Source organism: Nicotiana tabacum, chromosome 12, assembly GCF_000715075.1.
Source record: "Nicotiana tabacum cultivar K326 chromosome 12, ASM71507v2, whole genome shotgun sequence".
NCBI lineage: Eukaryota > Viridiplantae > Streptophyta > Magnoliopsida > Solanales > Solanaceae > Nicotiana > Nicotiana tabacum.
In genome coordinates, this window is record NC_134091.1 from 129135878 (window position 1) to 129163315 (window position 27438).

The 27438-nt window shown below is 33.5% G+C and overlaps 3 protein-coding genes across 9 annotated transcripts; 1 reads left to right on the forward strand and 2 right to left on the reverse strand.

The window, feature by feature from the left end:
• The first annotated feature begins 1968 nt into the window (after nt 1-1968).
• LOC107817580 (gibberellin 2-beta-dioxygenase 1) lies at nt 1969-4569 on the forward strand. Its single transcript, XM_075227086.1, has 3 exons — nt 1969-2519; nt 3030-3378; nt 4090-4569. Exons 1-3 carry the CDS (start codon nt 2113-2115, stop codon nt 4333-4335), a joined length of 1002 nt encoding a protein of 333 aa, XP_075083187.1. The 5' UTR covers nt 1969-2112; the 3' UTR covers nt 4336-4569.
• A 6755-nt stretch (nt 4570-11324) lies between these two features.
• Nucleotides 11325-19952, reverse strand: LOC107817581 (polyadenylate-binding protein-interacting protein 9). 3 transcript variants are annotated; one of them, XM_075227093.1, is made up of 11 exons: nt 19892-19952; nt 17540-17583; nt 16208-16318; nt 16080-16124; nt 14631-14703; nt 14434-14546; nt 14236-14295; nt 14001-14048; nt 13849-13917; nt 12381-12442; nt 11325-11632 (listed from the first exon to the last, which is right to left on the reverse strand). In XM_075227093.1, exons 3-11 carry the CDS (start codon nt 16283-16285, stop codon nt 11575-11577), a joined length of 606 nt encoding a protein of 201 aa, XP_075083194.1. In that variant the 5' UTR covers nt 16286-16318; nt 17540-17583; nt 19892-19952; the 3' UTR covers nt 11325-11574. The 3 variants fall into 3 exon arrangements, with proteins under 3 accessions (XP_075083194.1, XP_016498917.1, XP_016498916.1); XM_016643431.2 differs by lacking the exon at nt 19892-19952 and having other exon boundaries at nt 17540-17982; XM_016643430.2 differs by lacking the exon at nt 19892-19952 and having other exon boundaries at nt 14631-14706; nt 17540-17982.
• Nucleotides 19953-20000: 48 nt separating this feature from the next.
• On the reverse strand, nt 20001-24987 carry LOC107817582 (glycolate oxidase). Of its 5 annotated transcripts, none has more exons than XM_075227089.1 (13): nt 24667-24843; nt 24391-24526; nt 23681-23853; nt 22997-23121; nt 22518-22564; nt 22189-22266; nt 21978-22102; nt 21820-21886; nt 21667-21729; nt 21506-21575; nt 21312-21412; nt 21073-21177; nt 20001-20428 (listed from the first exon to the last, which is right to left on the reverse strand). In XM_075227089.1, the coding sequence occupies exons 3-13, from the start codon at nt 23818-23820 to the stop codon at nt 20234-20236; spliced, it is 1116 nt and encodes a 371-aa protein (XP_075083190.1). In that variant the 5' UTR covers nt 23821-23853; nt 24391-24526; nt 24667-24843; the 3' UTR covers nt 20001-20233. The 5 variants fall into 5 exon arrangements, with proteins under 5 accessions (XP_075083190.1, XP_075083191.1, XP_075083189.1 ...); XM_075227090.1 differs by having other exon boundaries at nt 24391-24521; nt 24667-24750; XM_075227088.1 differs by having other exon boundaries at nt 24391-24987.
• Between the last annotated feature and the right edge of the window lie 2451 nt (nt 24988-27438).

Genomic DNA, 27438 nt, shown 5'->3' on the forward strand with positions numbered 1-27438 from the left:
ATTCTTATTTCTGGACAGTTGTATTTAGAAGTTTTCTAGCAAACACTCTGTAGAGCTTATGACTTGTACTACCGGTTTTGAGAATTATAAATTTTAAGAGATTTCTATTTCAAATTATTGGATATTATTTAGATAATATTGTTGTTTCAATTAGTGTTAAGTTTATCTAATCCCTAAGACTAAGTACCATCACGATACCCAAACGGAGGAGAATTTGGGTCATGACAACCGAAGACTGTCAATACCAGGTAGTTGGTCTTGTTAGAACTTAGAATACTAATTCTCAAATAAAATTTGGGATTATCTCTTATTTTACTATGAATATTAGTTAATATCAATATAAATTTTATACCAAACTTTAATATTTGTTCGAATTATAATTCTTAAATAACTAATCCTAGAATAATTATGTTTGGAATCAAACCACTCCGAAGAGATGAAAGAGTAAATGATTTTGTCATTGCGGCTTTGCTACCACTTCTTTGAGACAAGGAGGGGTGTAGAAAGAAAATTGATAATCCGAATCAAATCGGAAAAAAAAATCTGATATGGTTTGGTTCGATTTAGTTTGGTATTGGAAAAAAAATCCGACTATAATTGGTTTGGTTTTAATTGAAAAAATTTAAATTGAAATCAAACCAACGCAACATTACATTTATACAATTTTAAAAATATTTTATACATTTAAATATTTATTGTAATGTAATTTATATATATTTCTTAAAATATTTCATAGTTTTATCTTTTAATGTAATATTTCGAGCTTGGACTTAACATTCTTGAATGATCCAATAAGTTTTATAGCCCATAAATGTAGTAACTCAAATAAAGTTCAAATCATATTAATGCTAACAAAATAAATTCAATTCAACACTAGAAATGACAATAGTGTTGGATATCTATTTTTAGTTTTGCATTGGTTTATAATAAAAATGCATAACTTACTTTTTTTTTCTTTAGCGCTTAGTCATGTAATTAATAGTACTCGTTAGATGTACTTATTTTAGCATAACTTATATAGTATGTTTAGATCATGTTCATTTTTATTATGGCTTATAAATTAGCAATATTTATTTTAAGCGATTTTATTATCTTTGTTATTGAATATTTATTACAATGCTATGACTCATCTCATATTATTGTGTTATTTTATTGAAAAATACATTATATAGTTATATCCTACTAGAACTAAAGAAATATTTGGAGCACAAGTTACATACTTTGTGCTATGAAGACTTTAACGGAAAAACTCAAAAATACAAAAAAATCAAAAAATCCGAGAAAAATCGATAAAAACCCGACTTTATTGGTTTGATTTAGTTTATACATTTTAAAATCCGACCCTATTGGTTTGATTTGGTAATTAAAAAATTCGAACCAACTCGACCTATGTACACCCCTATAGACAAGATTTCAGGTACTTCTGCTTAACAATTTTTTACCCCACATGGTTAAAATCGAAATTAAAAAAATAAAGAATTTAAGTTTTATGCATTAATATTAATTTATAACCTGAAAAAATTTAAATCCCCTGTTACACAGGTTAAAGTACACACATAATATTAAAAAAAAATATAGTCCACTTAAACAATCTTTAACTTCTTGATTTTAGAAGCAATACCTTCTCCATCTTTTGAATAAGATAGTATCATTTGTCTAAATTCTCCTAGTGAAACTCCGAGGCAGACCCAGGATTCGGCGGTCACGGAGGTATCATGACATTCAATATAAATTTATCACTGATCATAAAGATTAATACGGTGCCTATGCTTATCTGACTATTTTCTGAAAATATTTGCAAGTATATATGTATTTTTTGCCGAAGTTTCCGTGTGCCCGCGATCCTTCAGACTCATTATGTGCGTCGGCCTTTGTCCCGCTCAAAGACCACCCCACCCTCCCCAGGCCCTTACACATGGTGGGCGGTGATTGTACTCTGAAAATTCTCTATAAATAGCAAAGCAGTCCTTGCAGCCAAGTGTACACTACTTCACAATTCCTTACCAAAACTTGCTCATAAAAAGCAAGAAAAAATATCAAACACTTGTCATAAACCAAAACCAAAAAACACCCAAGAAACCAATCTTCATTTTGTTATCCACAAAGTTTACTATGGTTGTCTTGTCAATACCAGCAGTTGAACAATATTCCATAGTCAAGAATTGTAAACCATTCTCTTCATTTTTCCCTAGTAATATTCCAATAATAGACCTCTCAAAACCAGATAGCAAGAATCTTCTTGTTAAAGCATGTGAAGAATTTGGATTCTTTAAAGTTGTAAACCATGGTGTTCCTATGGAATTTATTAGTAAACTTGAATTAGAAGCCATTAAATTCTTCTCATCTCCTCTTAATCAGAAAGAAAAAGCAGGTCCTGCTGATCCTTTTGGCTATGGCAATAGAAAGATTGGAACCAATGGTGATATTGGTTGGGTTGAATACATTCTCTTGTCAACCAATTCTGAGTTCAATTACCAAAAATTTGCATCCATTTTGGGTTTAGACCCAGAAAATATTCGGTAAGACATTGGAAAAAGTTACATTTTTTTTTCTGCTTTAGACATCTCGAAATTTACTAGTCCCGACTAATTTAAATTCCTTATTGAGGTAAATAAGGAGCACACTAGTTCGGCTAATTTAAATTCGTGCTGAGTAAGGTGAATAAGGTGTAAGTTGCTCCTTATTAGAGGATTTTCAGAGTCTGAACTCCGAAACTTTTAATTAAAGACGGAGGGATTCCAATTATCTCACCACGTTTTTCGACAATTTTGTTGTTTTTCCTGGCTTTAGGTATCTAGAAATGTACTGATCCGACTAATCAAAAGTTGCATAGAGTAGGGTCCACTATGGATTAAGCCTCATTGACTGGAATTTTTTTATTGAGGGTTCAAACTCGAAAATTCTAGTTAGGTTGAAAAATTACAACCAATCTCACCACATTCCTCGATAAAATAAGATACTATGGTCTATGTCAATTGCTATGCTGCTTAAATTGATTATTTATTTATTTATTTATTTTATAATTGCAGTGCTGCTGTTAATGATTATGTATCAGCAATGAAGAAAATGGCTTGTGAGATTCTTGAAATGTTAGCAGAAGGATTGAAGATTTATCCAAAGAATGTATTTAGTAAACTTCTAATGGATGAACAGAGTGACTCTGTTTTTAGGATCAATCACTACCCTCCTTGTCCTGAAGTTCAAGAATTCAATAGCAGAAATTTGATTGGATTTGGTGCACACACTGACCCACAAATCATTTCTTTATTAAGATCAAATAACACTTCTGGACTTCAAATTTCACTTGAAGATGGACATTGGATTTCTGTACCACCTGATCAAAATTCTTTCTTCATCAATGTTGGTGATTCATTGCAGGTATAGCCCTCTATTTCTTGGTGACATCTATTTTTTGTCTTTTCGCTCGTTGTTCGGTATCTGTATTGGAACCCGACTAAATCTGAATTCGCGCTGGGAATGTCCATTGGGGATAAAGTGTTCCTCAACAAAAGCAACTCTATACTCAGGATTCAAACCCGAGAACTTTATTTCTTGGTGACATCTGTTTTTTGGTTTCTCACCCGGTGTTCGGTATCCGCATTGAAACCCGACTAAATTTGAATTCGCGCCCAAAAGCCCCATTGGGGGTAAATACTCCTTAACAAAAGCGACTCCATACTTGGAATTTAAACCCGAGACCTCTAACTAAAAAATAAAAGAGTTATTATCACTCTATCGTAACTTTTTTGGTATTTTTTGGTGACATTAAACAAATAAAAGGTCCATGTTTTTTTTTCAAAAGATTAGTTTTTATCGAGTGGAAGCTTCTACTTTCTTGCCTTGCTTTTATTTTTCACTCATTTGCCAAGTAGTCATTTATTTTTCACTCATTTTTCGCATAAGAGAGCTTAGTGCACTGGGCTGCCTATTTTTTTTTACATTCTTCATTACCAACATTCTAACCAGCACTTTTAGTTAATGGTAGAGAATCTCATCCATCCCACTGTACATATAAAGTATTGTATTATTACACATTAGTACTACTATTTTACTAGAGTGCAATTTTGCTAATGGTGGTGAATTTTGCAGGTGATGACCAATGGGAGGTTTAAGAGTGTAAAGCATAGGGTTTTGGCAAATAGTTTGAAATCAAGGCTTTCAATGATTTATTTTGGAGGGCCACCATTGAGTGAAAAGATAGCCCCTTTGGCTTCACTAATGAAAGAAGATCAAGACAGCTTGTACAAAGAATTTACATGGTTTGAGTACAAAAAATCAGCATACAATTCTAGACTAGCTGATAATAGGTTGGTCCTATTTGAGAAAGTAGTATAGCCTCATTATTAATTTTTTTTTTTTGAAGTCCCACCTTTTTACTTGTTTAGGAAGTATATGGGTTGTCAAGATGCTCAAATATAGGTTTAAAGATAGATCATTGGATTTCCTATAGATAGCAAACTATATTTTATTTCTCTTTGTTATCCTATCTTTTTTTGTTCTCCTTATACTTTTTTGTAACCACGTCTTGTTAATAATACAAGTTCTAAGTCATGATCATTATCAATGCCATTTATTCTTTGAAATGTCAATTGTTTATTTGTTTTTCACTCGGTGTTCGGTACCTACATTGGTACTCGATTATATCTGGATTCGCGTTACATATGATCATATTCTGTGGGAACCACTCTTAGGGTTCGAACCCGAGACCTATGATTAAGGAAAGAGCAGCTCCATCCGTTGCACCACATGTTTTGGTGGTGCTCAGTCATGATAAGTGAGACTCAACAAACAGAGAAAATAAGGGAACTACTTTATTCGGATTCGCGTCGCGTAAAAGTCATATAACAAAAACGCTCCCTACAAAAACTACTGTATTTTTGTGAGCATGGCCACGTTAATGAAAACTTAAGTTTCAATAATATGTAAATTTCTGACGAACTAGGATAGAATTTAGACCCTACTGTTTCCAACTCTATTGCTATGCATTCTTAAATCTTGAAAAAACTATGGATTTATAGGGCCTTATTTTGATTTTCTTCATCCATTTTTCTTCTATCTCTTCATCGATGCCAATACTCGACTCTTTTGATAAGATAGACAAAATAACTTCATTTACTAGAGAAAATTTAATGAAGTATTAATACGGGAAAATTATATTATATAGCCGCTCTCCAAATAATAGCTAAAAAACTATATATTTTTTGTATATATATACATTTATGTATGTTATATATAAAAAATATATAAATTTTATATATTTTTGTAGCCGTATCTAAATAGTTTCAGTCGTGGGCTAAAAGTGATACTTGCCCCAATAATGAGACTTGTTTAGTGCTCTTGGTCTGTTCCAACAACATACTAATTAGTATTGGAAATTTGACATCCTATAGCAAAGGTACACCTTATATATTATAAACCAAAATTATTTTAAAATATTATTTTCTATAGCTACCTTTTATATTTTATAGCAAAATAAATATTTTATGGTATATACTATCATTGAGGCATGAAATACGCTATTTATATTTTTCCTCTCTCTTAGACAGCTGGAAATCTTATTTTTAAGGAATTGTCGTTATTGTATTCATGAATACAGCAGCGCAAATACATGTGAATATATGCGCGTACAGCTGGACTGCCCTGATTTTAGGCGTTTTTTATTGTTGTATTCATGAATACAACATCGTGAATACACTACCGTAACAACTGAATAGTAGCTATAGGAAGTAATTATGTATATGGTAGCTAAAGAAAGTTAATAGCCACTAAACAATGGTGATTTATGAAAAATTATCTTTAGTATATAGGAGTATATATTAGCTAATATATCATATTTTCCTAAAGATGAAATGTCTTTGTTTTGACATTTTTGTAAGAGAATATTGAATAATATTACATTAAATGAAAAAGTGGATGGACAAAAATTTTGAAGAGAAATAAAGAAGCCATAGCCCATAGAGGTGACAGGCTGACGGTATGTACCATGTAAAAGATGCAGAGCACACAGTTTCCAGTTTCAGAACTACAAGAGATGTAATATTCTTTATTAGATTTGAGTCAAGAAAGAAAACGAAAGTTGAATGGCAAAAGGGCCAAATATATCCATTACTTTCGGATATTGTCTATATTTAACCTCCGTTATACGATCAAGCCAAATTTACCCCTACTGTTATACTATCCGGCCAAATACTCCTACCATCAGCAAATTTTTAAAAGTTACCCCTCAGTCCATCAGGTGACCCAGAATCTCCCAAATCATTTTAATTAAGTCACTTATTCTTCTTCTTGATCCACTATTTTCAAAATAATTGACATTTAACTGCTTTCTTAATTGAAAAAAAAAAAATAAGAGAAAGAAATATTAAAATAATACAACGGTTAATAAACAAAGTATTGTAAATTGAAGAATCTAAATTAAGTAGCTTATCTAAATTTTAAAAGTATTTACAACATCCCAACTTTAATGAATTCATTACACCTAAGGTATGGAGATTTCGCAAGTATTAGTGATAGAAATTAGAATTCCTTGGAGACTTTACATTGTTGAATTCAACTTTGCTTTAATCAAATGCCTACGCATTATGCACTTTTAAGTTGGTCGATTGAACTCTATACTAACCAGATAATAACAAAATATAATCGAATATACATGTACATACATGATGATCGATTGCATATAATACACAATAAATAGACCCACTAAATTCTATGGTGTGTATATGGTTGAAAAATAAATAAAATTTTAAATCAAGTCCAAATTCATTATCACAAGCAGAGAAGTGGATGCGTTGGTAATTAAAAATATCCATGAATAATTTATATAGTCTAATACCTTTAGCATTCACATCAATAGTAATTTCTGAAAATAGTGGAGCAAGAAAAACAACAAGTGATTTAAATAAAAGGAAATTGGAAAATTTTAGATTACTTAACAGATCAAGGGGTAATTTTTAAAAGTTTGCTGATGGTATGAGTAAATTTAGCCAGATAGTATAACGGTAGGGGTAAATTTGACCGAATAATATAACAGAAGTTAAATATAGACAATATCCGAAAGTAGAGGGATATATTTGGCCCTTTTTCCGAGTTGAATTCAGCTTGGTGAAAAGAAAAAAGAAAATACGTTTATATTTCTTTGCTATTTAATGTCTGATTCACATTTTCACTGTGCTTGCCTCATTTTTGAAGCCAAAACTTGAAAACAAGAAAGGAAGAGAAAAGAGCCAAAGCTATATTGTCGAGCAATCAAGATGATATATTTGCTCACATGTCCATACGAAAGTCATAATTTGTAGAAATATTTGATGGTCTTAATAAGAGGAAATCGAATGAAAGATTCGCCAGGTGTCTAAGTCTTATTGTATTTAAGGAGTAATGAACAGTGAAGATATTACTATATGAATTGAAAATGTAAAGTAAACATGTAACAATGAACTTTTAGGTCGTAGTTATGTACAATTACTAAATCCTCCTCAAATAAATTACGATTTCAATTCGTTGAGAAAAACTTTTTCGCATTTCACCTATCACTTGAGTAATAGTATAAAACCTTAAGAAAAGGCGATCTACTAATTAAAAAAAGAAGAATTCATTAAAGAGATTGTTAGTGGTCGTGCTCTCACTGCCGGAAGTTTGGCAGCGATAAAACGCAGTGTTCAAGTCCCTCATCCTGCTCGTGCCTTCGTTGTTTAGTGGTAACAAGTTCCGTGCATAAGTCGCTTTAGAGATAGGGGCGAGGAGCAGGGGCGGATGTAGATCTATAACACCGGGTCCAATTGAACGCATAACTTTCGATACGGAGCATAAATTTATGTACAAAAAATCACTTAAATTGTAATAAATTACAGATATGAACACATAACTTTCGAATATAATGGATTCAATACTAAGAATCTTAAGGTTGACCTTATAGAATTTAAATCCTAAATCCGCCTCTGGCGAGGAACAAGTAGCCCCTTGTATAGGGTTGAAAAAACTATCTGACTAATAAGAGGAAAGGAGCAAGCCAAAACTAACTTCTAACAAGTTGCTGGCTTTTCATCGGCCATGGTGCACTAGCATGCTAATCTTTTCCCAACCTAGTAAAGGAGCTGTTAGTTGTAGCGCACAGTGTACTAGTGAATAAGAAAAGTGAATTAAGATCATACAATTGGATTGAGCCTTTGAGATTTTGAAATGCGTGAAAATCTTTAGACAAATCTATGGCGTAAAGCCCTACAACATCAACTAACAACTTAGAGTAATTTGGTTAGAAAACAAGTTATCTCATAATTAATTATTCCGGAATTAGTTATCCCATCCTCCTATATGGATAAACAATCCCGAAATAGTTATACCACAATTTTATTTCAATCAAACGCGGAATATATTCGTCTCAAATTTAATCCCAGAATTAATTATCTTTTATCCCTCCTACCAAACGAGTTTGATCCACGAATAATTAATCGTACCCAAGAACAATCCAAGAAGGAAAGAGACGTGCAAAATTTGGTATGAGGCAAATTTAGGTGCTGGATTTGTCCTTTGCTCTTTCCTCAAATTTAGCATATGTTGGGGTGTTAGGAAGCAGGTTTTGATAAGTGACCAACCTTTAAATACATAAAATTGCAAAAAAGATAACCTTCTTTCTCTTTAAGCCAGAAATGCTTCTCTAATTTTAGCCACATTGCCAGAAAGGTAAGAGTTCTCCATTCTTAGTTTTATGTCAAATTGACCTCCAGCTGCCCCTGTTAACTTGCAGTCCTGCTAAAGTTTCTCTTCAAACAGAGACATCTTACAGCTTGTTTGGATGGTTGTTACTCGTTATATTATATTGTATTGTATTGTTATCCCAAAACAATGTTTGTTTCAATTGTTTCATTAAAATTGGTTGTATTGTATTATCAAATTCATTGTTCCAGGCAATGAAAAATCTCATTTCGTGAAACAACCGATTTGGTGTGGGGAGATTGTTTCCTATTTTTCTTTTCAATTATGCCCTAACTTATTATTCCATAATTCTATTTTACTCTTTACTTCTTTTTTTTTTAATTATTTTAACTCCAAATCTCCTACCTATAACCTACTTTGTCTTCATCCTCTTTTTTTTTTTTTCAGAACTTCTGCCGCTTCCAACTCCGACGTAAAATTGCTAATTTTGTATGAATTTAATTGCTTAATCTAGTTATAAATCATATTTGTTTCTAAATTAGTAGAAAAGGGTTTTCGTAAATTATATTTATGCGTAATTCTTGATAAATTTAATATTTAAACAATTGAGGATACTTTAGTAAACTTATCTGTTACAGTACAGTACGATACAGTCAAACCAAACAGTAAAATATTATTTAACAATAGCAAACAATACAATTTATCCAAACATTGTATTTATAAAACGATACAATACAATACATTATAAAACGATGGGTAACAACCATCCAAACAAGTTGTTAAACTCTAAGCCATTTGGTTCAAGGGATTAGGTGGGTTATCCCGATATAAATTTTAGGATTAAAATTTATCCCATATTTAGTTATTATCTAAAACCGGATATTTATACCAAAATCTTGGTATAACTTTTCCTTGGGATAAGTTATTCAGGTTACAATCCTAAGTTTAATCTCAGGAATATAAGCTTAATAAGCTTAAGATATCAATCGTTTTGAACCAAAAGAAGCTTTCCTAAACCTGAAACCTTCTCATGTAAAGTTGTTTAATGGGTTAATTTTATGGAATTCATTACTCAAATGGTCATTAAACTATAAAAATCACTTAACTATGTGTATTGCACTCAGAAGATAATTCAACTAGATTTCTCAAACTTTTAATTGTCAAATACATATGTTACCCTCTTAGAATAATTTATTCGTGATAATAATTTTGATATTAACAACAAAAACTCCAAAATTTATTTACACAATTAAGAATGAAAGAAAATAAAAAATTATAAATTACATATCTCATGCACGTAATATAAAAATAATTATTTAAAATAGAGGTATATTTTATAAAATATATTATATATATTCTTAAAAATTATGCTCAATTATTTTATTATTCCGATGTTATATATGCTACGAAACTAATTTTTCATTTTATATTTTATAAATATTTTTTTTTTCTATAGATAAGTCTGTAATGTAGATTAAAACGAGAAAAAATTATAATATTAAAAAAAAAAAGAAAAAAAAAGAAGATAAAAGTTGATAATTTAGAGGGTAAAATAGGTATTTGATAATCAAAAGTTTAAGAAATTTAGTTGAGTGACCTTCTGAATGTTATAAACATAGTTAAGTGACTTTTCGGTTACAAACGAAAAAGAATAACTTTACTAAATAATTTTATATAGTTGAGTGACCATTTAAGTAATAAACTATTCACGGATAATCATATAATTAGAACTTAATGTTGTAATTAAAAAGTACATCAATGGAAGGAAAATGTAGTCAAGAGGTGCCCATTAATTTTTACTAGATCCTTCAGAGATACCTTTCAAATAGTCAGTGCATGAGTCTGTCTAATCCCTCCATCCCATTTTAACGTTCTTTAGCTCTTTGCACATCTATTAAAAAATAATAATAACTACAAGGTTTGCATGTTTCAAATACATATATACTTGCTTCATCTACTCTCTTTTACAATACCGATATGGGACGAAGCTGGTAACCTCCCTCTGACTTTCAGGAGTTTTTAAATCAAAATCATTTGCTTAAATAGAGATCTACTACTAGTATTTGATAATCACACTGCTTTTAGTTTAGAGGGATCTTTACACAAATAGTCGGACAGAATCTTTATTTACTTTTCTTAGCCGGAATCCATAGATTATGCATTGATTATACATAGTTATTATACATATATTATACATTAATTATACATATATCCGCCCACTATTTTTAGTGTAAGCAGTTGGGTTGGCTATTTAGGTTAATTCTTCTTGTTAAATCGCATAACGGGTCTATTGAATGCGGGGATTAGAGAGTTATTGGGCCTGTGAAGTCGAGTGTTACTGCTCTGAAATATAAGTGAGATATAGTCATTTTTTATATTGAAAATGAAGTTTGGACAAAAATATTCCTAGCTAAAAATTTCTGTACTTTATGTGCAATTCAAATTCCAAGAAAAATTCATGGAATTTGATCTGTTATCAATTCAAACTGAAAATCCTTGATCAGTCCAAACTAAAGTCATTAGACAGAACACACTCTTATTTACTCAATTAATCATGAAAGGGAGGCAGGTTTGGGACATTATGTCTAAACAGGCGGCCCATCATTTGCTGATTTTTAAACCTCGGAGATTTCTCGATTATCAAAAAAAGAGATTCAAAAGGGTATATGACTGAATTTTTTTTAAAAAAAGGTATATAATTAATCAGGCTAACTGTAGTAAAGGCCGGACATTACTATTAATACTCTAGCAAAAGCAAGGTCAACAGTCATGTCCAACAATACTAAAGAGTTGGTGTTGGCAAGGTAAAATAGAAGATGGAAATTACAAAACCATATACTTTTCGCCTTCCCTTGTTGACTTCCAGACTTCCAAGAGGGAGGGGTTGCGCTGATCTCTTTCCCGACCTTGAGCTCCGAGCATCGCCTAATGCATTGCAGGGCGGGGAACTTCTGGCCTAACTGGTGTCTTTGAAGGACTCACCCTACAACATTTGCAAAGTCGTTCACGTACTTAGATATATTGGATTACTTTTGATATACATTCGATTCAATAGACACTCCTATCTGATAAGCTAAAGAGCTCTACGATTACAAAATATTCTTGGGGCTCCAACATGCTTCAAACTCCAGCAATAATCTTTCTAAAATACCTAGCTTGTTGGTTTCTTCTACAAAAGATCCCATCACATTGTACTAATTATTGGAATAGAGATAGAGATTTAGTCGCATAGTCTACTCATATCTTTTTAAAATTAAACTAGTTACATGTTAGATTACAACTTAGGGGAGCTATCAATTAATAGTACCTTTTTCGATTCATATGATTGTTTTTAACTAACTGCGACCTAACCATAACCTCAAAAGCCAGTGACTGCCATATTATCAATACGACTGCAAACAGGGGACCAACAACTAGTAACATTCCCACATTTCAGCCAGTCCCAAAAATTATACCTGTCTGATTTAGATTCTAGCATCAAGCATGCAGTGCGACCTTTTAAACGTAAGCATTACATGTAGTTTTTATTTCAGACGACAGAGAGGTGGAAAGCAACAGACTGAAAGAATGATAATCCTTGCAGTTTGAGGGTAAGTAATTAAATGCATAATTGTGGTACCTTCTAGAAAACAACTACCAATAGTAGAAAGATGCAATAAGAAAAGAAAAAATGCATTTTTGAGGGAAAATGTTAGCGTAGACAAGCTGAAGCAACTTCTGAATAAGCTTACCTGATAGGTTGGGAGCCCAATGTCTCACCACAAAGATCCAATGCCAAAATTGCACTCTCGGCCTGCACATTTTTCAAGTATAAGTTTGTCTGCGGACATTGCTCCACAATTAAAGAGATTGCTTTAGTAAATTACAGTCCAGACTCATTTCCAGTTTATTCTTCTCCACTTCTATCTCAGTATACTAACAGAACAATTGAAAATAATGAGGTTTGTATTTTGTTTTTTGGAAGACTGATGGTGTATTTTAATTTATTTTTTGTTTCCAAAAAACATATTGTTCCTCACACCAAACTTCCTCAAATACCAAAAACAAAAAAGAATTTGGTAAAACCTCTCTCAAACCAAACAGCAAAGAGCATCCTCTCCCCAAGTGTCCATTGAGTTGTTGAAAATTTTGGGTTAGAAGATCGCTAACCGAAACCTATCAGAAACATATATGGTTCAGTTAGATTTTTTGTAATTAAGGTTCTTGTTATTTCGGCTATAAAACTCCTCAAAATTTGACAAGTGAAACAGACAATGGGTCTACTATTAGCTTTTGCAAAATATTCTCAAACCCATTTCTCCTTTCCTCCCTCTCTGAATCCCTTCATCCCTTTCTTTCCCCAAGTTCACAACTTCATAGTCTATTGCAGCTGAGGACAAAGGGTTGGAGGAAGGTTAATGGTGGTGATGGCGAAGGGATATTCACATACTCTTATCTCTGCTCTCTTGAGATTGCCTTTCACTAAATATATGGAGAAGGTTCAATGATTTTGGATATGGCAGGAGGAATATAGGTTTGGACAGAGGCGGAGCCAATATTTGAGGATTATGGGTTCTGAACTTACCACCGAATGCATAGCTCGTCTTAGTTATTGGGTTCACAATTAAATATTTACACATATTAACGGATTTCCTAATACAAATATAGGGTCTAACCAACAACTAGCGGAATTGTTCGAACCCGTACTGGTACTCTACCTTCGCCCCTGGGTTTGGTTTGAACCGATAGGTAAGGAAGGATAAGGTGTCCCATATCCTCCAAAGTCCAAAGCATCACATCTTGATATCATTTGCTGATTGGTAGCTTCAGCTAAAAGGCTAAAACCATTTGCAACACTCATGTTGGCTACCTCAGTTTGTTGCAGCCCTTTGCAGGCAAGATAAAAATATGAGCATTTTGGTTTTCGATATAACCAAACTTTTTTATTATATACCAAAAACTAAATGGAATAACAGAAATTTCAAAAAATCAAAATCGTAGCCAACCGAAAAACCGGACTTCCGTTTGGTCGGGTTTTCAGCTTTAACAGAAAATACAGCCACCCCTACAGTATACTCTCGCAGCATTAGAAAAACACAAACTACCTATTTCTCTCTAAGCAGGTCACACATGGGTATATTACCGCAAAAGGCAAGTGTGCAGGTAGGAATGGGTCATTGATGCTTAATGCTAGCATATACGTCATACGTAAGAACGTACCATGACAAATTCAACGAAAGCTATACGGGTTGAGTGCACTTGATCCCCCAGAAGCCTCAAACGAGAAACCTGCAAAGGAAGAATATCATTCAATCTCACCTCTTAAGTCAAGATTCCCTATCATACCGCGAGCTTTTGAACATCATACTAACCTCACCACATCTTGCTTCAAAAAAGATTTTGACATCAGCTTGAGAAACCTGTTGAGCATATAGTATATCAATTCTACAATAAGAAAAAAATAATCCAACCAGCAACTAAGGTATGAGGCCGTGAGCCAAACAATAAACGACTAGTTTGTGCACAAGCTCCAAGAATATCCAATAGAAAGATGCAGTCAAGAAAAACATGACTATTTCAGAAGATTTGAAACATGAAACACTGTACCATCTTATCGATATTTGTGCAATAGACTGTCCTCGCGCACATCTCGCGCTCATCCTCTGACTGTATATAAAACAACACAATTGACAAGAAAGAAATTAGTTGACCTAGATTCCACAAGGCTGAGATAGAACCATAAACAAATTATTTTGGTAATATTTTCCACGTACTAGCACAGTGAAATGACAAAGATCTGCTTACCCTTGGAAGGAATGTAGGATTTACAGGTAGTATAGCAGTTTTTGATGGTAGGACCTTGAGTGGGGAGAAACCTAATATTGTCCCACAAAGACTAAGCGCAGCTCTTGCAGAATCTGTTCGGAGATGATTCCATATGACATTGTTAGTTTCGAATGTTCAGCAATCTTAAGAACTTCAAGTCAAAATATACTACTTACATTCATCAGCGAACTCCACAAAAGCAAAGCGAAGACGGGAGTGGGGATCACCGCAAACTCGACAGTCAACGACCTGCTAATAAGCACAACCAAGATGGAAACAAATACTGTTACACTCTTTAATAGAGTAACACATCAAGTTTTCTCTGAAAGTAGTTAATGAAGTCAGTCTACTTCTGGAAACATTCTAATTAAGTCATCACACACGGCACAGAACTTAGCAGATTAAGATGACAAACAGGAACATAAACAATTAAACATCATGATCATTTCATGCAACCTTTGCCCACACTTTACAGCCCAACACAAACATATTAAATATATGCCCTTCCACACCTATCAAACTTCTGACAGATTTTCAGCCCAAATTGTGAATTGTTGAAATAAGTGCAGGGAAATGTCAATTCTCAGTAAAGGCACCTTGAACGGATGAAGCATGACGTTTAGAGCCAACTGGGTGAAGCATTTTTAAGGAAAAAATGCTACGCCCACTAGAAATCAAGTATCATACAGAGGGGCGGAGCTAGCCTTTAACTAGCGGGTTCGGCACAACCCGGTAGATTTAGCTCAGACCTTGTATTTGTATTAAAAAATTCACATATGTATAAATAATTCATCAAGAACCCAAAAAGCTATCTTTTCTAGAATCTAGAACCCATAAACTAAAAATCTTAGCTCCGCTTCTAATCATACATGTCCCACATCATAGACCAAGCTACCGACAGACTCTTGTGTCTGCTTATGGAAGTTAGGAGACAACAAGAACCTACAACCAGAGTTTCCTCTATCGGAACAATAGGGGGCTTATTTGAAAGGTCTAAGTCTTGGCATATATAAATCCATGTACTAAACACTGATAAGCATGAGGAATGAGGGCAAGTGACGCATACTTCTTATTTGCGTGCAAGTTGCCAGTCTCTCCGTCCCAATTTATATGGCGGTGTTTGACTTTGCATGGAGTTTAAGAAAGAAAGGAAGACTTTTGAAACTTGTGGTCTAAAACAAATCACACAAATATGAGATTGTAAAACAATTCATTAAGGGCAAAATAGGAATTATAAGTATAAATTATTTCTAAATAAAGAAAGATGACATTCTTCTTGGGACCGACTAAAAAGGAAAGAGTGCCACATAAACTAGGGCGGAGGGGGTATTTGCTAAATGGAGACTGTATATTTGCCGGAGAATGAGGGACATATTTTTTTCGGTGAAATACAAAAATACCTAAAACTAATAAGGGGGTGGGAGCAGTTAGAGTAGTTATTTACGACAGTCATGTATGTAGTCCAAGCTAGCACGAACTAGTGCATCTTTATCCCAAATGAACGGAAAAGGAAGGGAATTACTTGTTTCTTGGTTTCTTAAGTTATTAAAAGAAGCATACACACAAGAACTCAAATATCTAAAATGATGATTCAGACCAATGTTCAGAAGGGCATAGTGACTTACTTGTCCATAGGCACTAAATAGCGCAGCAAGCTGCTCCTCCGTGACCTATATTTGATAAGGTACAAGGCAAACATAAATTTTAATACAAAAAATCATACAAAATCCAATAGCCATCCATCCTTACATACATTAATATCAATGTCAGAAACATAGACTGTTCGCCTAATGCTATCTTCTCTTTGAGCTCTAAAAGATCTACTGTTCATTCTTCTTCTGCCCTGGTTAAAGTTGTTCCCCCTCTGTAAAAAAAGAAAGTGAAAGACAAGATCACATATTAAGTTACACGAAGCTGTAGTAAGTTGAAAAAAGTCAAGGAGGTATAATATATAACCGGTTCTCCACTAGTAGCACCGTCGCCACTGGGCTATTATGCACTTTCTCATTTAAGAGGTACGCAAAATTAAAATGATCGGACCAAACATTTATTCCGCGTATATGAAATGACAAATTAACCGCTAATGTCTCTTCCACATAGGGAAAGAGTTCTGTTTAGCATCACTAAACGACCAACATAATGAAATGCAACAACTAGCACGCGCACGGCGCATGGCGCACGTGCACGTTCAGATTGAAATGACAAATTCCACGTCGTTCAATGCAATGATCCGGCGGTACTCATCCATTTAAACCAGCTAAGGACCAGCAATTAAACTGACAAACCAAAGTAATTAAATCCCGTTCAATTAACTTAATATCAATTTTCTTTTTTTAACAAATGGAATGTCCAAAATGACCTATTAATAGACCAACAATCATCAATTCATTCTTGACAGTTTTAAACCTTTACACGTTCCACGTTTCCCTTATAGTTGTGAAACCCCGGTTTCTACATTCTGTTCAATTAGCAGCCCTTGATAAATGAAAAAATGCCAAAAAGCATAAGGATCATCGCAACAACTTAATCTGGAAACTGATTATTTAACGCTCACAGAATGAATTGTTCCCCAAAATATATGAAATATCCAAAAAAAAAAAAAAAAAAAAAAAGCTTACCAAGTAAATGTGGAGATTTCTCAAACAAGTATAAAAATAACAGTTAAGCTAAATCTCCTTCAATTCCAACTATTACGCCCACACATTAATGTGTACACACAGATAAATCTTAAAAGATAAAATCTTTACTAGAAACCTATGTTGCGCAGACTCTCCAAATATGATGCTGCACCCATATCGGATCCTCCAAAAATGCACTACTTTTGAAGGATTCGACACACACCCGGCCACATTTTCAGAGAATCCGCGCAATATAGCTAGAAACCACAGATTATGACAAAAATCGACATGGATCAAAAAAAGAAGTTAAAACAGACTAAACCAGTATGGCAATTCCAATTTTGCTAAGTGAAATACTCCAACTAATAATTGCTCAGTCATGAATAGGACTTTAAAAGTTAAAACAGACCAAAACAATAAAATTAATCAATGAAAAATAACAAGAATTAGAAAAATTGAAGATATACCCTTTGGTTATTTCTGAAACCATCACCTCCCAGAGACTTGTGAGCTGTAACAAAATTATTGAAAAACATCTGATCACGATTATTATATGAAGAAGGAACAAATTCCTTAGCCTGTGGATTCAACTTGAGTTTATTCAACATATGAACAATATTCTGCATTTCATATTCTGATTTTGAATTTGTGATTAAATCAGAGTCCTTAATCACTGCTATCTCATCAGACCCTTGTGTACCAGTAGCCATTGAAACAAAACCCAAAAAAAAAACTCAAAACTTTAACAAGAAAAACGAACAAAAATTAAGAATTCTTGATTTTTCTGCAAAAATCTAATCTTTATATGATTCAATATAGGGAATTTGTTATTTTAGAGCAAAATGCGTGTTATTGAAACAGACCCATTTGGGGAAAATAAATGTGAGAAATAGAAGAAAAGTTGGGTGATGAATGAGAAATTGAAGAGAAGAGAATAAGCTTAAAATGGGTTTTGGTGGCGTGGTTTATTAGAAAAACAACAAGTGGCTTTGGGCTTTGGCCTTTTGCGACTCTTTATTTTGTTTTGTTTTCTGTGTTTGGAAAAGAGGAGAACAGTGCGTGCGTTTTTAGTCGCGTATTGTGTTACGCATACCGAGGTATATTGTAGGGAATTTTGTGTTTATCTAAAAGTTTATTTGATTTTTAAATACAATATTTATTTTGATTGTTATTTAAATTTTATTATATTATATTATTAAAATCGTTGTTATGTAACGATGAAAAGTGTCATTTTGTGGAACGATCGATTTGGTGTGGTCGCATCGTTATCTTATTTTTTTGTCTCATCTCGCCCTTCCTTATTATTAAATAATTTTATTTTATTTTTTATCCTACCTTTTATATAATAATTTTACCTAGTACCTTACTTTTTCTTTATAATATTGTAAGTTTATTTTTCGTATTATGTTAGTGCATGATATCATGAAACGACGGCAAACAATACAATCTATTCAAATATTATATATATATATATATATATATATATATTAAAACAATAACAATACAATACAATACATTATTATATGATACATTATGAATTGATACATAACAACCATCCAAACAAGCTGTAAGATTGATATACGAGAAGGGGATCCGTGGAGCACGATAAAGTTATGTTCATTTGACCTATGGGTCACGCGTTCGAGCTGTGGAAGCAGAAGCGAAGCTACACTCTTGTAAAAAAATTACATTGTATATAGAGGTAAAATATTAGGTTTTAAAGATATATAATATTAACATATATTGAATACCATTTGTCGGAGAATTTTTTTATTTCTTTCAAGTTTTAACAACCTTGGAGAAAATTCTTGTTCACTAATGTTTGTATTAGTGTAGATGTCGATCATTCCCCGTTCCGTGCGTGACTACGAAATACTTTGTGTACTGGGATGCCCTTAAAATTGATATATGCATCAAATTCATAAGTGCATCTGTGCATAGACATGTATTTTAACTTAAACTTTATTGCTCAATTATAATTAATATTTAATGTATATTTCTATTTATAATTATCATTTTTTCATGAAAAATAACATAATGCGTGATTTTACAAATAAAGATCCAGCAACAAACAGTCTTTCTCATTTTACGCAATAGAAGTTAATGTTATGGAGGTGGGTGTAAGTTGAAGGCAATTAAGAAAAAGGATGGAATAGGTTTGGTTTTACCCGTATAAAAGATTCAAGATTTAAGTTTGATGGTTTCAACCTTAAAATTAGCACTTAACTTATTGTACTTTTAAAATTATTGGTTTAGAACTTAATATTTATTAAAAATTATTGATAGTAATGGTGCCTTTGAGTATTCTCTATATTTTTCAAAATAATACATTAATACATCTTTTATATATATATTCAATATATGTCTAAATTAAAACTTAATTTTGTTCTTAATTATTGACACCCTATGGGGCACAGAGTTGGTTAAAATTTAAAATCCGTTTAACTTACAACTCTTTTGGTTATAAAGTTGGTCAGGATGACAGCGATAGCCATTTATTTTACAACTCAAATAAATGGTTTTAAAATAGTTGCGCAAGTAAAGGATGCAAACTATAATTGGTAAACTCAACCCAAAAAAACTAACTCGAGATATAAGAATTCCTAAAATCATGTAAGGTTCAATTTCTCTTCGCACAACCGATGTGGGACTCAACACTGGAAAGGAGAGTTAGACATTTAGGCACATTTCGGGGTGGCAATGAATTAGTTGTTTTTGGTCCAAGTACGACGCAAATTTAGAGGGACTTTTAACACTAAAAAGGCAGTCCGGTGCACGAAGCATCCCGTGTTCATACAGGGTCCGGGAAAGGACCGTACCTTAGAGGTGCGATGTAGGCAGCATCAATGGCTGATTCCACGACTCGATGGGCTTTTACCACTATATGACAAAAAAGATAGATTGCTACTGGCAGTACTGATTAGAGCATTTTCAAAAGAAGTTCTGCTATATGATGATATATGAAAGAAATAATGTACAATGGAGGCATCTTAGGCCAGTTATCAGAAATATGGAGTATCAGTTTACCATTACAGGGAATAAATAGCTTAACATCATCAAAATATATATGTAAACTCATTACACAGAAATGAGTGTTCCAGTGAAAGATAAGTAAGCTATTGAAAACATGCGAAACAATTTGACACCTAAGGGTTTATTTTTTATAACCTTGGCGCGGGAAGAGCAGCTTGTGGAGCATCCCAATCAGCCACAATGTGGTTACGAGTGATTTCCTTCAGTGAGCGGCAACCGCTCAATGCCATAGTTAGCTCAAACTCATCGCGCAACATTTGCAACACTTTTTTGATTCCAGCTTCTCCTTCAGCAGCCAATGAGAAAACTACTGGCCTTCCAATCTGTGAAGACCGCCACAGAATGTCACTCGCTAAATGCATTAAGACGAGAAGGAAACATCGAATAATATGCCACTGTTTACTTCGCCAATAATGAACTCATTTCCATTAACCTATGGAACTCATTATATGGCCCTCTTGCAAGATTGTCACTAGTAGAAGTGTACATCTACTGAAAATGCTTAACTAAAGCGTCACAACCCAAGCCCATGACACGTATTGTCTGCTTTGGCCCAACAGACCTCACGGATTTTTCTTGTGGGCTATGACATCATCAAACTTATGTTGTGTCTTATAAAATTCTTCATTTTCCTCTCTTATTCCGATGTTGGGTTCGCCTAATGTGACATGTGCACCCTTTCTTCAGAACCTTGTCAGCATCGAAGCCAGTCAGTCCTGCTTGACACACCCTCGTTGGCCCGCTCTCCTTTATGGGGCGTCACATAAAATTCCCGTGGGTATGTCACTGTTGACGGTATGTCATAATCTTGCACCACAATGGTACAGTTTATTATCATCCCAAAGATAAGGAGCTTCACACTCTTTTAGAATGGTCCTAAAGATGGAAGTTTTTAAGTTTAAAGGGATAACTATGTGTGGCAGTGATTGATGACCAATAAAAATTTTAAGTTATATGTTGTACTTACAAACACCCCTGATGCACCAAGTGCCAAAGCTTTAAAGACATCTGTTCCACGCCGGACACCTCCATCCAGGAACACGGGGATTCGGCCTTGTGCAGCTTTCACAACCTAAATATTCACATGAAAACCGATGCGTGTAAAGAAGAGTATACAAGCTTTCAAACCAATACAAATTCCAGAGGACAGACAGAGAAACCAAAACAACAAAACAATAAACAGTAAGCTAGAGACAACTTGGATACCTCTTCAAGAGCCATGATAGTGGCGGGGACATAGTCGAGTTGGCGAGCACCATGGTTCGACACAATAATACCAGCTGCTCCAGCCTGAACTGCAATCCTAGCTGCAGGTCCAAGGTAAAAAAAAGTGTTTCACCAATAATGCACGAGTATTGAATCGAATAACAGATGAGAAATTATTAGTGTTATGATGTTACCATCCTCTGCAGTAAGTACACCCTTTACCAGGATTGGCAATGAAGTAATTGTTTGGAGCCATTGTACATCCTGTCCATATTCAGAGAGAATTTTTTATATCTGATACTACAAAAGAGTAATATGGTATATGTAGGTTTAGATGTTAAGGATGTTACTGTACCTTCCAACTCAAAGAGCGATCAATTTGACCAGCGACATATGAAGCTAATCCAGAGTCATTAGCCTGCAACCAGAAGTTTGTTAAGATGACAGATGAAAAGCTTAGAAAATTGCTTACAACAATGGATTAAAATGAACTCCACTTTCCACTCACTTCGTCCATCTTGCCAAGGTCCAATCCTTCAAAGTTTTTCAAAGTCAAAAATGGTGGCAAAGTAAATCTGCACACCGGTGGACAGAGTATTAGCTCATGCAGTTTAGATCCTCTAGCTGACAAGATAGGTATTACAATTACACAATCGGAATATGCACCTGTTCTTAATATCAGCTTCTCGGCGTCCCAACCTTGGCGTATCAACTGTAAGAGCTATAGCCTTGAAACCTGCCCTTTCAGCTCTTCTCACTAGCTGAGCAACAACATTTCTGTCCTTATAGACCTGAATATTTGGCACATTATATATACATTTGGGGAGGTAATGCGTCTATAACTATGATATACTTATAACTGCAAGTTCATGCTTACATAGAGCTGGAAAAAACGGATGCCAGGTCCTGTTGAAGCAACCTCCTCGACACTAGAAGTTGCCCAAGATGACAATGTCTGTGACACAAATTTGTGATCATCAACAAAGTGAAATTAACAATACGACAAGTTAGAGTAACTTTCTTTTTTTCTTCTTCCACTGAACAAGTTAATTATTGTTCTAATGCTTAATTACTCTCCCTCCTCTGGTATGGTAACAACAGAAGTTTTTTAATAGAAGCAAATACTTTAATGAATCCAATCTATTCAACTTCATAATCGATTGTTGTTAGTATAAAATCCTACTTGATAGACCACAACAGACTAACCATAATTGTTCCTGCTGCTGATGCTGCTCTTGCTGTAGCATACTCGCCTACATATAAACAACCAAGAGCATCAGATATAAAAACTTTAGTAGTTCTTTTTTCAAGATTTAGAATCACGTAAGATTAAAGCCTTAAAAAAGATTTTGAATATTATGCTAATGGTATTATCCATGCTCATAAACATAGACAAAATGATTAAACCAAACATGATCCGCAATTTTTCTCAAGCCGATAGACTGCACAGCCATTCAAAAATATACAGCATTCTAAATGCAATAACATACATATCAAATATCTGATTCCTATTTGCAGTCTTACATGAAATAGCACATTAGTTTAGTCACTAGACATTCTAAATTCATTGAGCTTATGTATGTTACCATGAAAAACTTCCAAACTTTTGCTCGAAAGAACTCAAATCGCAACATTACTTAAGGATTAGATACAATATAAAGAGACTTGTCGGAGTCAAGGTATACCTTCAGGATGAGCCATTTTCTGCATGGCTGTGGGTGCAATCATGATAGGCATCGAAATCTTGAAGCCGAGCACTGTTGTGCTTAAGTCAATCTTGCTAACATCAATAAGAATACGGGGCCTAAACCTGCATAAACAGAGAAAGAATAGCTCGTGAATAAACAGATATGTCGAAAAAGGACGATAGCCAAAACTCATCCTAAATGATCTCTTGGGGTTAATACGTTGAACGTTATCCACTATATAAGTAAAATCGCAAAACTATTTTGTCACGCTAAAGTAATTGAACTTTATCCATTATATCAGTAAAGTCACTAAACTTTACCTAGTATAAAATTCAGTTAGTTTGTGATTTTATTATTATGGTGGCGGAGCTAGGATTTTCACTGAGGGGGGTCAAAATATAAAGAAGTATATCCACGAAGAAGCCAAGCCGTGTCAATATGTAGTATATATACATAAGAAAAAATTTATCTAGCTACACAGTGTAATTTTTCGACGAAGGGGTGTCGACACCCCTTGAATACATGTGACTCCGCCACTGATGGTGGGTAAAGTTCACCGACTTTAATGTGACAAAAAATTACTAACTTATTAACTTTACTATTATAGTGGACAAAGTTCTGAAATTAGTTATGATATCTTGTTTAGCCAATTTAGGTCACAGATGGCTAAAAGCAGCTTACAAAATTCTTGAAAAGGCATTTCTGTTCTCAGCCAAAGTCCATTGGTCTTCTGCTCCAGATGCATAGTAGTCAAACACCATTTTTGGTAACTTTTGCTTGGCGATTTCTTCGTACTCCATGACATTGGTAATCTCCCCCATCTTATACTTGTTTTATGCTCCCCTTCCAATAATCTTGAGGTAAAACAGAACATGACATTAATCAGATCCCAGATATGAATTATTTCAAGAAATATAATCTGTCTTTCAAGTGTCAACTCAACAAACACATTAATAGGCTTTACTGTTCCATAAACTCTAAATGATATCTAGTAGGAAATTGAATAAGAGAAAATAACATACCACTTGAATAAGAGAAAACAAGAATAAAGATAAATGATATCTAGTAGGAAATTGGGTTTGTGAGGTACTTTCTATCTATCTTGAACAAAAAGATCAAGGTACTGAACCATAGGTGGATGTATGGAACCTACTTTACTAGCTCAACTAATCAGACGCAGAGCATAAATTAAATATAATACATGTGAAAAGCTACTAAATTTCACCAAATATTAAATTCAATCATATGAACTTTAAGAGATTGAACTCGTCAAGTTTAAATTCTAAATATCTGTATTGAATTTCTTATTCTTTTGCTGACCAACAAGTTTTAAATATGCATGCCCCACTGAGGGGAGTAACAGAACAACGGTAAAGTTATTTCCATGTAACCTATAAGTCACGAGTTCAAGCCGAGGAATCAGTGATGCTTGCATCAGGCATGCGGCCTATATCACACCCCTTATGGTGCGGCTCTTCCCAGACCCTGCGTAAACGTGAAATGCTTCGTGCACCAGATTGCCCTACGCTGAACCAACAAGTTTCAAACATGCATGCAGTATATATAACTCAGAGCTACAAGCTAGTAACAGAGCAGCCCGATGTACTAAGCTCCCGTTATGCGTGAGTCGGGGGAAAGAAAAAGTTTGAAAGATAGTAGAAGCAGACCTTGGACTCCAAAGCAATGGAGAAGAGTGATACTAGCTGAGGGAATAGTTGATAAAAGATGGAGAAAAAACCAAGAATAGACTGAAAAAGTTGATGGGAAGAAACCAGTTAAATAAGAATTAGGAAGAAGACAGAGAGTGGGCGATAAAAGAAGATAAGAGTTCACAAATTGAGGATGAGTATTTGGATGTGAGCATTTAAAACCACATTTTAAACCACATCCGATTAGAAAATAGATGAGTGGCTCTCTAGCACTTGCCTCTTTTTGTGTTTTCAACAGTTTATCATCTCTTCAATAATTTTCCAAAATGTTAGATCTTTAATCTAATTAAGACATCTTTGAACTTTGAATATTTGTAGTTTATAGTGATACTCTTTGGCTTTTTGTCATAAAATTCTATGCCACGTAATTTGCACACTAGTAGGATTAATATTAGTCTTGTACTTGCTTACTCATAGATTTTTATTACTAACTGTTACGTTACTCCTTCGTTTTCCTTGCTTTTTTCGCTTTCTTATTATCTTGTTGTCGTTAGTGTCTATTATTTTTTATTTATCTTTGAGCCGAAGATTTATCGGAAACAACTATTCTACCTTCTTAAGGTAGGGGCAAGATTTACGTACCTATACTACCCTTTTCAGACCGAGTGATATAATTACATTGGGTATTAGTACTTCAGTGATAAGAAAAAAGTTGGTGTTAACAAGTGAGGATTAAGAGTCGCTTATTCTAGTTAAAGAAGACTGCTGAAAGGTTATTAAGCATGTGATTTAGTCGTCGATGAGGTGAAATGAAATTTTTTAAATTTCGATAGACACAAAACATCCTAACTAATTTCCTTTTATTTGTCTAAGCCTTTATTGACATAGTTACATAATACTACGTCATCATGTATAGAAGGGGTAATAATGCATAAGTTTCGTATTCATCCGAACCAAATAACTCGTTGGTTTAAATCTTGTACATATATGTGTTAAAAAATTCACGACTAAATAAGTACAAATAATAGATTTATAATCTAGTAAATTGAATGGGTGATATAATTACGAACTCGTACCTATAATATTCAAATTTGGAATGCACCTCTAAAAATTGTATAGTTGCGAGCAAATTGGCATGAACGCCTAAATAAGGGCGGATCCAATACAATGTTATATGGTTCAATTGAATTCATAACTTTCAACATAGAGCATAAATTTATATGTAAAAATAAAATAAAATTACAACAAATAACAGATATGATCCTATAACTTTAAAAGTACAATGAGTTTAATAATAAAAATCTTAAATATTAAACTCATAATATTTAAATCTTAAATTCGCTTCTGCCCTAACCAGTAACAGAGCCACATTCAATCAAGGGGTGTCCTTCGTCGAAAAATTATAGTGTATTAGTAGATAACTTTTTTTGTTTTATGTAGATTTATTATACGTTGACTCCCCTTACATGTTCGTATATCTAATTTTTATATTTTGATACCCCAAGATAAATTAAGTAGGTGATTTGTCAAACTCCTCGGCATGGGTGCCGCTTCAGTACAGTTGGCCACATCTATATATCACGTGAACAAGAATTAATGATGTTTATATTTCAGGTTTGAGCTTGATGAATTCATCTTTAAAAATTGAGAAAATGGTCAAATATACCTCTACTTTGATATGTTGTTGACATCTATCCAGTTATATTATCGGGACATATTTATCCTTACTGTTAATCAAATTTTTTAAAAATATCCTCCACCTAATAGAAAGCCACCAAATTAAAAAATTATATTTTTTTAAAATCCATTAATAACTTGTTAAACCCCTTTTATTTACTGCACTTTTTCCTTACATATTAGTCATCTTCTTCATAGTCACTTGTTGAACTCAAGAAGTGAAAGACATAAAAATACCAACAATCATATATTTATTTATACATTGAGTCTCAATTCTTTTAATATCCTTGTCGTATGTTATATTCTATCTTTTCCAAAAAAAAAATTCTTCTAGCTTCTCTTTGTTTTTTCCCACCATGTCGAACTGTACTAAGTATTCATCATGATTTTCTTTCCATCATGACTTGAATGTTTATAGCATCTTATTAGGTTGGCAGTTTTGAAGTCTTAAGGCAGCTACCGAAATATTTCTTCCTCCAACAATGCAAACCTAATTAATAAGATGGATGATATTAAAAGAATATAATATAATAAACATACAATAAGGATGTTAGAAAAGGTAGAATATAATAAACATACAATAAGGATATTAAAAGAATTGAGACTCAATGTATAAATGAATATATGGTTGTCGGTATTTTTTATGTCTTTCAATTTTTGAGTTCAACAAGTGACTACGAAGGAAATGACTAATATGTAAGGAAGAAGTGCAGTAAATAAAAGGGGTTTAACGAGTTATTAATGAGTTTTTTAAAAAAAGGTATTTTTTTTTTAATTTGGTGGTTTTCCGTTAGGTGGAGGAATTTTTAAAAACTTTGGCTAACGGTAAGGGTAGATATGTCCCGATAGTATAACAGAGGGTAGATGTAAACAATATACTATAGTAGAAGGGTATATTTGACTATTTTCCCTTAAAAGTTTTAGCACCGTACCTATCTTTGATATTATAAATTTTTAAATTTAATATTTGTTAAAATTTTATAATTTCTCAAACATATATTTATATTTCGTGTCAAAAATAACGGATTTAATTGGATATGTAACCAAAAGCTACATTAGCCACTCTTAAATTGAGCTCACAGTACGCAAGTTGGTTAGGCAGTTGAGAAAAAC